This window comes from Microcebus murinus, chromosome 13 (assembly GCF_040939455.1).
Source record: "Microcebus murinus isolate Inina chromosome 13, M.murinus_Inina_mat1.0, whole genome shotgun sequence".
In the NCBI taxonomy this organism is placed as follows: domain Eukaryota; kingdom Metazoa; phylum Chordata; class Mammalia; order Primates; family Cheirogaleidae; genus Microcebus; species Microcebus murinus.
The window spans coordinates 61,237,450-61,252,220 of record NC_134116.1 but is presented as its reverse complement, the minus strand read 5'-3'; the positions used below and the strand labels follow the sequence as shown (position 1 = coordinate 61,252,220).

General features: G+C 36.3%; 1 protein-coding gene across 2 annotated transcripts in view; it reads right to left on the bottom strand.

Moving 5' to 3' along the window:
- The window catches only part of LRRC63 (leucine rich repeat containing 63), a 40,885-nt gene extending 33,192 nt beyond the window's left edge, over positions 1-7,693 (bottom strand). Inside the window, exons 1-2 of one of the 2 annotated variants that reach the window (XM_012782703.2) lie at positions 7,499-7,693; positions 6,426-6,587 (exon numbers count right to left, since the gene is read on the bottom strand). In XM_012782703.2, the coding sequence (XP_012638157.1) occupies positions 6,426-6,510 (85 nt within the window). In that variant the 5' untranslated portion in view covers positions 6,511-6,587; positions 7,499-7,693. The remainder of the gene's footprint in view (positions 1-6,425; positions 6,588-7,498) is intronic. The other variant, XM_012782702.2, reaches the window with a different exon arrangement.
- Positions 7,694-14,771: the final 7,078 nt, after the last annotated feature.

The window sequence follows — 14,771 nt, the reverse complement described above, 5'->3', positions numbered from 1 at the left end:
ATCTTATATTAGTGTGGTACATTTTTTACAATTAATGAACCAATGTTGACACATTCTTAATTTTTACAGTATAGTTAACTCTGTGTTGTACAGTTCTATGGATTTTGACAAATGCATAAAGGCATGTATCCACCATTATAGTATCACACAAAATAATTTCACCACCCTAGAAATCCCCTGTGCTTCACTTATTCACCCCTTCCCCTCTCCCTGAAATCCTGGCAACCACTGATCTTCTCAGTGTTTCTATAATTTGGCCTTTTCCAGAATTTTGTATGGTGGGAATCATAAAATATGTAGCCTTTTCAGACTGGCTTCTTTCAGTTAGCATTATGTAATTAAAGTTCTTACAGGCCTTTACATGATTTGATAGCTCATTTCTTTTTAATGCTGAATAATACTCTGTTGTCTGGATGTACTACGGTTAATTTAGTCATTCACCTATTGAATCGTTTCCAGTTTGGAGATATGAATGAAACTAGTATAAACGTGTATGTATAGGTTTTTGTATAGAAATTTTCATCTCAAATGGATAAATACCTGGGTGTACGATTGCTCCACAGCTGCATTGCATGGTAAAAGTATTTTTAGGTTTTTACAAAACTGCCAACCCATCTTCAAAGACAGCTTGTACCGTTTTGCATTCCCAACAAAGAATAAGGGTTCCTGATACTCCTCTCTAGCACTTGGTATTGTCATTGTTTTGAATTTTAGCAATTCTAATAGGTCTGCAGTGGTACCTCATTGTTTTAATTTGCAATTCTCTAATGTCATATGAATTTGAGCATCTTTTCATATGCTTATTTGCCATTGATATCTTCTTTGGTGAAGTGTCTATTCAGATCTTTCACACATTTTTTATTTGGGTTGTTTGTTTTCTTATTGTTGAGTTTAAGAGTTCTTTACTTTGAATTCAAGTCCTTCATCAGATATGGGTTTTGCAAATATTTTCTCCCAGTCTGTGACTTGTCTTCTCATTTTTTTTATATCATCATTTCACATAGCAGAAGTTTTTAATTTTAATGAAGTCCAACTTCTCAGTTTTTTCTTTCAACAATGTCTTAAAGTTAGGTAATACTCCTCCTTCCTTCTTATTTTTTAGTATTATGTTGGCTATTCTAGGTCTTAGCCTTTCCACATAAACTTTAGCATCATTTTGTAAATATACACAAAGTAAATTGCTTGGATTTTGACTGGTATTGCATTGAATCCATAGATAAAGTTGAGAAGAATGGAAATGTTAACAATATTGAATATTCCTATTCATGAACATGGAATATCTCTCCATTTACTTAGATCTTCTTTGATGTCTTTCTTCACAATTTTGTAGTTTTCCTCAAATAGATCCTGTACATATGTTGTTAGATATATGCCTAAGTGTTTCTTTTTTGGGGGAGGGGTACTAATATGAATGTAGGGTTTTAATTTTAAATTCTGATTGTTCATTATTGGTATATAGGAGCGTGATTGACTTTTACATATTAATCTTGTATCCTGTAACCTTGTTATAATTGCTTATTACTTCCAAGAATTATTTTGTTAATTCTTTGGGATTTTCTTTTTCTTTTTTCCTTTCCTTTTTTTCCTTTCTTCTTTCCTTCCTCCCTCCCTCCCTCTCTCTCTTTCCTTTCTTTTTAAACAGAGTCTTGCTCTATCACCCTGGGTAGAGGGCAGTTGCATCATTGTAGCTCAGTGAAACCTCAAACTCCTGGGCTCAAGTGATCCTGCTGCCTCAGCCTCCTGAGTAGCTGGGACTACAGGCATGCGTCACCACACCCAGCTAGTTTTTCTATTTTTAGTAGAGATGGGGACTTGCTCTTGCTCAGGCTGGTCTCAAACACTTGAGCTCAAGCAATCCTTCTGCCTCGGCCTCCCAGAGTGCTAGGATTACAGGTGTAAGCCACCATGCCTAGCCTAGGATTTTCTACATATACAATCAAACAATCTGTAAACAGTTTTATTTCTTTTTTATCAATGTGTATAGCTTTTATATCATTTTATTGTCTTATTGCATTACCTGGAAGTTTCCAGTGCAATGTTGAATAGCAGTGGTGAAAGGGACTTACTTTCTTTGTCCTTGATCTTAGCAGAAAGGCTTTTAGTTACTCATCATTAAGGATGATCTGAGCTGTAGTTTTTTGTTTTTTGGAGGAGTTTTTTGTAAATATTCTTTATCAAATTAAGGAAGTGTCCCTCTATTCCTAATTTGCTGAGTTTCTTCATGATCATGTGTTGGATTTTGACAAATGATTTTCCACATTTATCAATATGATCATGTGATTTTTCTTCCTTAGTCTATCAATGAGATGGATGAAATTATTTAACTTTTAAATATTGAACCAGCTTGAATATCTAGAATAAATCCCATTTGGTCATTTTATGTAATTATTTTTATATATTTTTGAATTTGATTTGCTAATGTTTTTTGAGGACTTTTGCATATATATTCATGAGAGATATTGATCTGTAGTTTTCTTGTAATGTCTTCAACTAGTTTTGGTATTAGAATATGCTACCCTCATAGATTGACTTAGGGAGTATTCCCTTTGTTTTCTGGAAGAGATTGTAGAGAATTGCTATAATTTCTTCCTTAAGTGTTTGGTATAATTCACCAATGAACCTTTTTGGGCCCGGTGCTGGGCCTGGGTCTGTTTTGGAAGGCTATTTTAATAGTTGATTCAATTTCTTTAAAAGATATAGGTCTATAAAGATAGGCCTATACCTGGCCTATATTCTGCTTATATGAGTTTTGGTACTTTATTCCTTTCAAGAAGTTAATATAGCTATTACAGCTTTATTTTGGTTAGCATTAGCTTGATATTTCTTTCTCTATCCAATTACTTTTAATCTATCTGTGTTTTTATATCTAAAATGAGTTTCTTATAGACAACATATTATTGGACTTTGTTTTTTTTTGAGACAGAGTCTCGCTTTGTTGTCCAGGCTACAGTGAGTGCCGTGGCGTCAGCCTAGCTCACAGCAACCTCAAACTCCTGGGCTCTAGCGATCCTTCTGCCTCAGCCTCCCGAGTAGCTGGGACTACAGGCATGCGCCACCATGCCCGGCTAATTTTTTATATACATATCAGTTGGCCAATTAATTTCTTTCTGTTTATAGTAGAGACGGGGTCTCGCTCTTGCTCAGGCTGGTTTTGAACTCCTGACCTTGAGCAATCCGCCCGCCTCGGCCTCCCAGAGAGCTGGGATTACAGGCGTGAGCCACCACGCCCGGCCTGGACTTTGTTTTTTATTCACTGACAGTTTCTGTCTTACAACTGGTGTGCTTAGACCATTTACATTCTAATCAATTATTGAGATTGTTGGCTTAATGTCTGCCATGTTTGTAAAATTTTCTATTCATTGCTAGTTTTGCTTCCTTTTAAAAAATTTTCCTCTTTTTCTGCCTTTCTTGCTTTAACTGAGCACTTTATTATCCCATCTTCTTTTCTCTTAGCATGTCAATTATACTCCTTTTTATATAAAAAAAAATTAGTGTTTGTCCTAGAGTTCACAATACCCATTTATATCTAATGTAAGACTCCTTTTCTGCTTCATGGGTATTGCAGGTATCTTTTAACTGAGTGTTCTCAATTCCTCCCTCCCATTCCTTTCAATGTTGCTATCATTCATTTCATTGATCCAAATGCTATAATCATTCAATATATTGTTGTTATTTTTGCTTGGAACAGTTATCTATTATTAATAGATCAAGTAAGAATAAGAAAAATAAAAGTTTTTATTTTAACTTTGCTTATTCCTTCTCTGACACTTTTCCTTCCTTTAGGTAGATCTGAATTTCTGACCTATATCATTTTTCCTGTCTCTGAAAAACTTATTTTTAATATTTCTTTCAAGGCAGGTGTACTGCCAACAAATTCACACAGTTTTTGTTTGAGGATGTCTATATTTATCCTTCATTTTTGAAAGATAATTTCACTGGCTTCTTTGAAGATTTTCTCTTTTGTCTTTGGTTTTTTTCAGTCTGAATATGATATGTGTAAGGCTGTTTTATTTTGTTTTTGGTTTATCCTGAAAAGTGCTCCCTGAGCTTCCTGGATCTGTGGTTTGGTCTCTTCATTATTACTTCAAATACTTATGCTGCTGCTTTCATTATTTCATCTTCTTTTGGTATTCCCATTACACATATAACTTTTGTAATTGTCCCACAGGTCTTGGGTATTCAGTTCTTTTTCTTTGTTTAATTCTTTTTATTTATTTGCAGTTTGAGAATTTTTTACTGACATACTTTAAGTTCATAGAGTCTTTTCCCCAGTCATTCCAAGCTACTGATGAACCCATCAAAGACATTTTTCATTTCTCTTACATTGTTTTTGACTTCTAGCATTTCCTTTCAATTTTTCTTTAGAGTTTCTGTATCTCTGTTTACATTGGCCATCTGTTCTTGCATGTTGTCTACTTTTTCCAGTAAGTATCAATCATAGTTATTTTCAATTCCCCGTCTAGTAATTCCAAGGTCAAAAGTCTTTCTGAATATAGTGCTGATGCTTGCTTTATCTCTTCAGACTGTGTTTTTTTTTTTTTCCTAGTCTTTAAGCATGCTTTGAAACTTTTTGTTGAAAGCCAGAAATAATAGAAACTAAGGTAATTATATCTGTAGGTACCACTTTGCTTTCCTCTAGTTTCTTTTTGTTGTTGTTGTTTGTGTGTTTTTCCTCTGTTGTCTTTGAGCTTTTCTATGATGTCATTAAAGAGAGTCTGCATCTTAGAGTTCTCTTAGTTGTAATCTACTGTTCTTATGCTGGAGACTTCTAAACTGTAGGGGGGTAGTGTTCTACAATGTTATGATTAAATTTCAATTTTTTAGTGGGCCTGAATCCCTTGGCTGTGGCTTTCAAAAGTTTTTCTTAGCCTTTTCCCTACCTTACATGAAACTGGAAAGCTAAAGGGAGTTAGAGATGTCTAATTTTCCCTTCTCCCAGGTGAAACAAAGCTCTGGTAATCTGTTAATAGTTTCTCTTCGAGGGTATGTATTTGTTATGGAAAATACTCTGGAGGTATTTTTAAATGGTTACTTTTCCCTTCCTTCTGGAGAAAAAACTAGCAAACTTTTCTCTGATCTTCACCAAAAGAACCTGATGTGTCCTGAAGATAAAACCCATGATATTGTAGACCTCCCCCACAACTTAACACTGAGATACCAGGCATTTTTAACTCTCTTGCTAGCCCACATGAAATCTCCAGAAATTGATCAAAATTAGCACCTAAGTGTTCCTACTAGTTACCAGCTCAAGAATCTTCTACTCCTTTAAGCTGGAACCCATTCTATTAAGTGAAGTATCCCAAGAATGGAAAAATAAGCACCACATGTACTCACCAGCAAATTGGTATTAACTGATCAACACCTAAGTGGACATATAGGAATAACATTGGGTGTTGGACAGGTGGGGGGAGGGGGTGGGTATATACATACATAATAATTGCAATGTGCACCAACTGGGGGATGGACACGCTTGAAGCTCTGACTCAAGGGGGGGAGGGGAGAGAAGGGCAATATACATAACCTTAACATTTGTACCCCCCATAATATGCTGAAAAAAAAAGAGAATCTTCTACTCCCAATAAGCTGATTTCAGATGTGATTCCCTATATTTGCCTGTCTCTCCAGACATTGCAGTAGTAACTTTTCCTGTGACCTGAATTCTCTGATGAATCTAAGAAAAGTCATTGATTATCAGTTTGTTTGTTTTGTTCTTATTGTAAGGATGGGAGTAATGACTTCCAATGCCTTTACACTTTAGTGCTGAAACCAGAAGTCTCCTCACATTTATTTTCCAAGCCATTATGACCTGGAATTTGTCATCTCTACTTCCAAACTGTTATCATAAAGTTATTATTGATATCTTGTTGCTAAACCCAATGTTTACACATTATTTTAAATCTTTATTTGACTGCTTTTAGCATTTGATATTTTAATCCACTCTTCTTCATGAAATTAACTTTTCCCTTGGCTTCCATGATAACACTATCATTTTTTCCATTCCTACTACTCTGGAAATTTATCTCTCCTTTTTAGTTAAATCTCTTTCTCAACTCACCACTTAACGTCTCTGAAGGTTCTATATTCATCCTTCTTATTCTAACTCATTTTCCATATATAATAATAATTCTAAAATTTGAGTCTGGAAGCCCTAAGCACCTAAAACTCATCATATCCAAACCTAACTTATCAGTCAGCTCTAGGAGTACTTATTTTACAAATAAATTTTATCAATGAAGTAAATATGAACCTACTGAATCTACACATGAGGGTCAACCACTGTACTTGCAGAGTTGAATTGGATGTATTCATCTTACAACAGACATTTAAGTTATACTTATTAGTGAGTATCTTTAACTATTGTGATCCCGAGCTGTAAGTAATTTCTATGAAAAGTCAAGTAATTTCTATGAAAAAAATACACATACCCGTATGGATTTTCTTCTTACATAAAGACAGCTTAAAGAATTTTGGAGGTAAGGGTCTTCGAAGAAGTTGTGGGTGCGTTTGCATTTTAACGAATAAATGCTGTTTTTCATAATTCTTGGTTTAAGTGAGAATTGAAAAGTTATTGAAAGTTTAAATTGTTGCTGAAAAAATAATGTATTAAAATCTATATTACATTTTAATGAAACTCATTCTGTGCTAATACCATATCAAATCCAAGCAAAATTCCTTTATGAAATAGAGAGGGTAAAAAAATAACTTTTGAAAACTTCTAGAAATACTCCAGATAAAATTTAGGCTTATAATTAATAGAGATTTTAAAATATGTATACTATTACTAGCCAGAAGCATTCTAAAGTTCCCCATGTTACTATAAAGTTCAGTCTGCCAATGCTATTTCAACTAGTAAATATGGATTTTTCAGAATAGTAGAAATGACATTTTTTTTTCTGTTCCCAAAATCTTATCAGTATAAATTTAGAGTTTTTGGCCAAAAAGATGAGAGGGGTCCCCCCCCATTATAATAGCCCCCAAATAGATTTATAATATATTATATTATAATTATATAATATATATTATATAACATATATGTTATTATATAAGACCAACACTATGAAACCATTCACAAATTTTCTTTCTATAATAATGACTTGTTTTAAATTTCAACCACTATATCTGGGCTATAACTATTTAATTCAAAAATAAGATGAACTTCACTATAGTATTTCCCAGGATTGCTGGGCATCTCAATTAGTACTGTTTAGAAATGGTGTGAGAAAATGCACCCTAAGTAATGTGGTCTTAGTTTGCAGGGCAACATCGAAAGTGCCTTGGCACATCACCAGTCCGTTGACTGCCAAGAAAGGAACACTTTGCACAAGTGGGCCGTTTACCGCCAAAAGATAACTTTGCACACAAGCACTCAAGGTTTGCTCCCTGGTAGCACGTTCCACTCGATGTTGGTCATTTTCCTTCCGTAGTACCGAAGAGATCCCTGGAAGTGTTGGACTTCCCACACTACCCTTTAGGACAATCAGCTGCTTCTGAAACCGACCAGCTTTTCGTCTTCCATCTCATTTTCCTTGGAATCTAGACAGCGACGGAAAGGTCCAGTGAGGTCGCGGGCCTTCCCGCAGGACGCTGTTCCCAAAGAAGCACCGACGGTACCCCCATCCCTCAGCACGGTGCTGTTAGAGGCCAAGGAGACACACCCTAGCAACAGCCGGCGGCCGCAGCGGGGATGGGGGGGGAGCCCGCGGGACGCGCATGCGCCGAGGGCGGGGCAGGCTCCAGGGGGCCCCGCGCGCTCCCGCGGAGCCGGCCCCGCCCCACTGCGCGGCGCGCGCTCGCCCTGCTCCGCCACCGCGGCGCGGGCGGCTGGGGAGGCTGCGGGCGGTGGGGGCCGGAGGAGAAGCCGGCTGGCTCCACGTGCAGCTGCTGTACGGAACCCCGTGGTGACAATTGTTATTACTATTCTTATTAAGCCTGGCAGTGACCACTCTGATGTATTTACTTTACTTGATTACTCCGCGCTTAACTCGGGTGTCTAGAAACGGGGCTGGCATTCTTGAATGCTGCACTTTTGCGCACCAGGTCCCTTTGCTAATGTTGAAGTGACAGGGGGGGAAAAGCAAACATTCTGTTCTCTTTCTCTTTTAATGCAACTTGTTTTGTCTTTCCGATCCTTTAAAGTTCCTGGCTGAAGCGGAATTGCGTAGAAATAGGGGCATTAGGGATCTGAGCCGGCAGTAAAAGAAACTTATTGTCATAGTCATTTGTTCTGATTACCATATTGTGACTTGTGTCCTCTGCCATGATGTTGATCAACCTGTGTGTACCGTGATGGACACATCGTAGGTGTTTGCAGGTATGTGCCTGTTTCTCTGGAGCTTTAAGGGAGAAAGAGCTAGACAACTCGGGTAGATGTGGAAACTCAGAAAGTAAACTAGATGGGGCTTCCTTCCGGGTATTTTTTTTTTTTTCCTTTAAAGTACAGGTGCAAGAACATTTTAACAGATGTTGGAAAATGAGACTTCTGTATAAATATCTTTCTAGCTTTGGGGATCTTTCAAGATTCACACCCTAACCTTTTTCTCCTTAGTAGCAAACATATTTTAAACAAATCAATGAAAAAGTGGAAAAGTTAAAAAGTATTTCATCAGACTCTGGAAAATATTATGCAACTTGTTTTCCTTAAGAGTATTAGCATCTGGTTTCTTTTCCTTGTAAGATTACTGCGTCCGGATTAGACTTGCCCGTCCCAGACCATGAATTTATTCCACTTTCGCCTGTGTCTGTGTCAGAGATTGATTAGCTTCTCAGAAAGACAAGAAAACTGACAACAAAAAGTAGATCCGATGGCTAGGTTTAGTCTGCAGTAATAGATATTGTGCATATTTTGTAAATGTGAAAAAAATGAAGTTGGAACCGTAAGAACTACTGGAATTGAGTTGTACTGACAGATTCTTGGTCTTTAAAATTTACTCTTAGTTTTGTGTAGTCAAAATCAAGGCAATGCACTTTTCAATAATAAAAATTTTTGAAAATGCTTTGTCACATGTGGAATTAGCAGGCGTCAGGCTTCATTCCTTCAAGATTTTTCTAGCAAGTATAAGGCCAAAACCTAGGGCTGTTAAATATGTAACATCCTCAGGTGTGAACATTTTGTCTTCTACTGGTTACTATTTCTACCACTTAGTACCAGACATTTAGGCAAATAATAGTTACTATGAAAATTAAGTCCATGGCTTGATATGTTTTATATGTATACATCAGTTATTCTAACTTTTTTTACATGCTTTATATATGAAAATGATATACAGATATGTAGGATGGATTTATTATAGAAAGCAAAAATCACATTTGATGTGGGTTATTTTACTTTTTTTAGATTTATTTATTACTATTTTTGAAAATATTACTACCTCAATTCTCTGTCTTTTTAAAAAAATCATATTTCTTTGAAATAACCCTCTTTGATTTTAAGGGTCTACGTTATCTGCTATAGTGGACAGTCCCCACCTTCATTCTATTAGCTAATTGTGCTAAGGATGCCAAGGTAATGCCTAACACCAAGGTTGTAGACACCCTGTGGGTTTTTTTTTTTTTTTTTTTATGTTGCTAAAATGAGATAAAAGCCTTATGCAAAAGCAACCAAGAGCATTCCTCGGATAATGCTATTGATTTCCATAATGAGTAGGAGATACTTGTGGAACCTCAGATTTGCTGTTGGTTCTGTTGGAATGATATAAAAATTTTGTTTGACGTCTTCATTATTTTCCACAGACCTCTCTCTTATTTATTTATTTATTTTCCTTTTAAACAGGACAGAGGTTTACTAAACAGTGTAGACTTAACCTAACATTTTACCTTGTGGAAATAACTAGAGTAATTTGTGTTTTTATGCTCATATTTTTAAAGATTCTTTTAAAGAATGAATGGTGATTTGTGAGTGCATATTGGTTCAACTGTTGAGTTCCCAGGGAAATCCAAGGCACTAAAATATATTTAAGAAGTGTGTTCTTAGTCTGAGTTTACCTGTTTACATTAATTATATGTACTGGGAAATGTCTAGTCTTCATCAGTCACAGTGGCTTAAATGTATACATTTACTTTATATGTTTTGATGCTCTTGCCTATAGAAAAGTTTTACGTGTTCTCAAATGTTAATAAAAACAAAAACTTCATTTCTGTTCTTAATTATTTTTGGCCAGTTATTTCTTTTTGTCTTTCAAGATGATAGTTATTTCCTTTCCTTTGTTTGAACTAGAGATCTTGGGATTCCTTTAAGAAAAAAAATACTAATAAAGAAATTTCGTGCAAACTGCATCATGGAATTAAAAAGAAATCCCAAACATAACAAAAGGACAATGTCTGTTTTTAAAGTGTATTTATGAATTCAGTCATTCATTCCAGAATGATTTATTGGAAACCTACTATACATAAGTTACTTTGCTCGGTGCTGTGAACATTAAATCTTATTAAAACAATTTATATTGATTAATTTGAGGCTTTATAATTTAGACACTGAAATAAAATTTTAAATCATTTCCAAAGGCTTCACTTACATATAATTATAACTACTTTAGGGTCTTTTTAAAATCATTTTAACACATTTTTATTATGTTGCTTGGGAAGAATTATGTTACATATTCACACTACCTCAAATACTCCGACAAATTTTGTGTTTTCGTAGCTATAGTGATCATTTTAGACATATTTGTCTGCAACCAGCTAATGTTACATATTTGTATATATTATATGTTTGTGTCCTTCTCCAAAACAGTTAAGTAATATTTGTTTTTTAAGCATTTGGTTGACTAAGCATTTAAGCATGAGCAAGGTTTGTTACTATATGGAAGGCACAAAATGTTGATTTTGTTTTATCTTATTTCACAATTATAACATTAATTGAGAACTCTAGTATCTGCATCAAATTCCAATCAAAGGCGGCATGGCATAGCTCTGTTCATTTGGATTCAAATGCTGCGGCTGCCTCGTGGTGTCTCTGTGCTCTTAGACCAGTTGCTTAACTTCTCTAAGCCCTGGGGTTTTCCTCACCTTAAACTTGGCTTAAAATGGTACCTGACTAAGGGTCTTGTGAAGATTTAAAGAGATAATCTGTGTCAAGGGCTCAGTCCTCTGCCAGCCACAGAGTGAGTGTTCAGTAGATGTTAGTTGTTAGAAAACTTAACATAATAAAAACAAATGGCCCAAGTTTGCCATCTCCATGGTCCCTGCTTTACGTGATGATAGTTGATGTTAACCAAAATATTTGGAGGTCTATAGGGTAAATCCTGGGCATTTACCCATAAAATTTCACAATTAGTTTGCAAATGGCTCCGAATGTTGGAGAATCTAGTTTGCAGGTCTCACTCAGATTGTGACACAAATGCTTTGCTGTAGGCACATCCTACCTTCTGTCTCTAATCCTTATACTCCTTTGGGCCACAGAGGACCTGTGACAGCTTGTGCATGAAGGAATCCAAGTATGGTGACATAACTAAGGAGGTTTGACTCTTTGCTCACGTGAGTTGGGTCTTTGAGCTGCTGTCTGCATTGACTCAGCCAGGCTGAGTACGTGATGAATTTCGACCAGTATCAGAGGATAAAAGGTGCTTTGTTCTCAGCAGCCTCCAGGCCACTTGGTGAGCCTAACAAAGGTGAAAAAAGGGCTGCAATGTGAAGCTCCTTTGAAGAGGTAGAGGGAAAGGTGTTACAAAGAGACATAGTCTTTCTCAGGTTGTTCCTAATGTGCACACCCAACTTTGGGAAATGAAGTCTACTGAGTTCTTGGACTTGGCTGGGATTTAGTCCTAAACTTATGAGGAACGTGTGCTATGCCCATAAGGTGCCTGAGTCTCATGCCTTCTGTGCAGCCCTCAAAAAACACCTGTAGTATTTAGAACCACGGGTGAGCAAAAATGCTTAGTGACAACTTATTCTTTGTTCTATTGTCAGTAGCAACCTGTAACCTTCAACAGTAGGTATGATGGTTTGGTTCTCAAACCTAGCATTTTGCTTCATGCTCACTGTCTTAATTAAGTTTATGTTTTATTTGTAAGTGTAGTGAAGCTAAAAATTGTGTGTGGGAAGTTAGGTTGGGGGCGAGCACAGATTGCCTGGACATGTGATGGTGCATTAAATTCTCCGTGTTGATGAAGAACTTGCATTTCTTACACCGCAACTGGACAACTAGAACTGTAACTTCTGTTTTGGTATCACATAGTTTAGTATGCTTTTCACCATTCTGCTGCATTTCCAACAATTGCAATTCCCACCCTTACAATATGTTTTGTTGTCAGAAATGTTATCAGGGTTGGATTTAATAAAAATGTCAGGATCTTGCTTCTCTCTCCACCTTGCCCCAGGTAGTCACCTGCCTTGGTGGTACAGAGAAAGTTCCTTCATTTCCTCTGCTGGTTTTTCCAGGTGAAGTGATACCCCCCAAAGGACAAGGTATAGTGTTCAGCTCTATTCAGGAGCCATGGGGAGGACAGGTTGTGGGGCTTTATTCTTCCCTCCACTGCAATTCCAAGCAGAGCAGCTATGCCGTCATAAGTTTGACATAAGGCTGACATTGACATTGATATTAGGTTTGACATTGATATTAGGCTCTGCTTAAGACTTGCTTTGAAGAAAAGGTTAGCATGCAAACCACCAAGCTAGATGTTTTTAAGGTGTTTACAACCTTGAGACTTTGTGCTCCTAAGTCTCCTTGGATGGTACCTTGCCCTGAAAAGGTTTCTCTTGGAAACTTCACATGGTCATTGCCCATGGGATGCTTCCAAGTGCTCAGGAACTTCACACACACCATCATTTCCCAACCTCCCCAGAATCAAACCCTTAAGGAGACACCTCTGAGTCACCACTGCTCTCAACAGGGTCAAAGGAAGCCAGAACATTTCCATCTTCCCCCACTGCTTCCCTACCCAGACTCATGGCATTAAAAAGAATTGCTTCTAGTGGTTGGTAACTTGGTGCATCACTTCACACAGATGTTTCTGTTTAGGAGAAGTAAAAGCACCTCATCCTACACACTCACCATGGATATTGGCAGTACATAGTTGTGTGACACTTAGTGTCCCCAGTGAAGGTCAAAGGAAGACAGCACCACTGGGGTCAGTGATGATGCTGGCATTCTGAAAGGAGCTAAAGCGATAGGCCACAGTGATTGGAAGGGAAACCACGAGTAGAGCAAATCTGGTTTGGCACCATTTGCTTAGTAGAAATCATTTAGTTAGGAACCGGAAGGGTCAGTTTTGTTAATCTTGTACTGTGCATTGTAAGACGAGCTGTGATGAAGTGGAACGGCTGTGATTTTTAGACCCATACCTCAGGACTGGATGGGGGACAGTATATTTCTTAATAAATGCATTTCCCTTATTTATACTTAGTTTCACGAGGCAGGGTTGTTTTCAAAGAGAAGTGTTTTCTGTGAGGTGTAGAAGTATTTTGAGAGCTCCCTGCAGTAGTGGAGGTGTGGATTTTTAAAGGTCTGACCTTCTGAATGAGTTGCTGACATGTTCTGGCTAATAGATTAAGGAACCCCAGAGGAGAAGGGTTTTATGATTCTAAAAAGTTTCCCGAACTGAAGAGGGAGTCAGAGTACCTGACCTCAAGTTCTTAGACTGTATAGCTTCTGTTGGTGAGCCTCTGAACCTCAGTTTCCTCACCTTTAAGGCTCTTTCTGTAGTCATGTTGTTTGATTCTAATACTAATTTCTCATTCATAAACTATTGATCAATTACCCATGAGTGAAACTAAATAATGATTGAATATGTTGATATTTTCCACAAATCCTGACCTTCGAATGCAAACATTTATAAATCTATTCAGATTTCCAGTACTAGAGTAGGTGATTTATTTGCCATTAAATAATATTTGTTAAGCTTCAGTGGATGGAAGCATTCAAGTTTGGTATTTCCATGATTTAATGCACAAAACCATGTATATGCTTTTTGGATTTTGATCAGCTCTTCCTCCAACCTTTATATTTTTAATGGACTGTTTTAATTACACAGTTATTTCTGCTTGTTAGAGGAAAAAAATAATACAGAAGTGTAAAAAGTAAAGTCTCTATATCTTCTCCCTAATCCCAAATGTTTGGTGTATAACATTCCAGAATTTATGTTTATATATATGTGTGTATGTGTGTGTATTTTTAATGTAAAGAGACTACATATTATTTAGCAACTTAATTTTTTTCTCTTGACATTTTATCTCAGACATCCTATGGAACAGTAGATATAGATCCACATTACTTATTCTAATATCAGCCTTCAATTTTATAGGCTAAGCATCTTAATTTTCAGTCTGTACAGGTATTGTTAAACACTGAACTAGGGAAATTTGTATGTTTACTATAGAAATATCAGACTATACAAATAAGAGAGTAATCCTTTTATATAGAAATAACTATTATAATATTTTGATATATCTATACTTAAAGACATTTTGTATACAAATACACATGTATATATTTTCAATTAAAAACTATTCTGTGTTACATTGCTACTTTATAGCCTATTATTCTTCTCAAAAGTATGAGAATTTTTCAAGTGGCATAAATATTTTAAAGGTTTTTGATAAAATATTCCCTATTTGTCTTCCAGAAATCCTGATTTAAGCTCCCACCAGCTTAATAAGAGTGTTCATTTCTCTTCACTCTGATACTGAGAATTAATAAGTTTTTAAATCTTTATTACCCTGATAGGTAGAAAATAGCATCTTTTTATAGTTTTATTTTTAATTGACAACAACTGTATATATTATGGGGTGCAATGTGATGTTTCAATATGTGTATACATTGTGGAATGATCAAATTA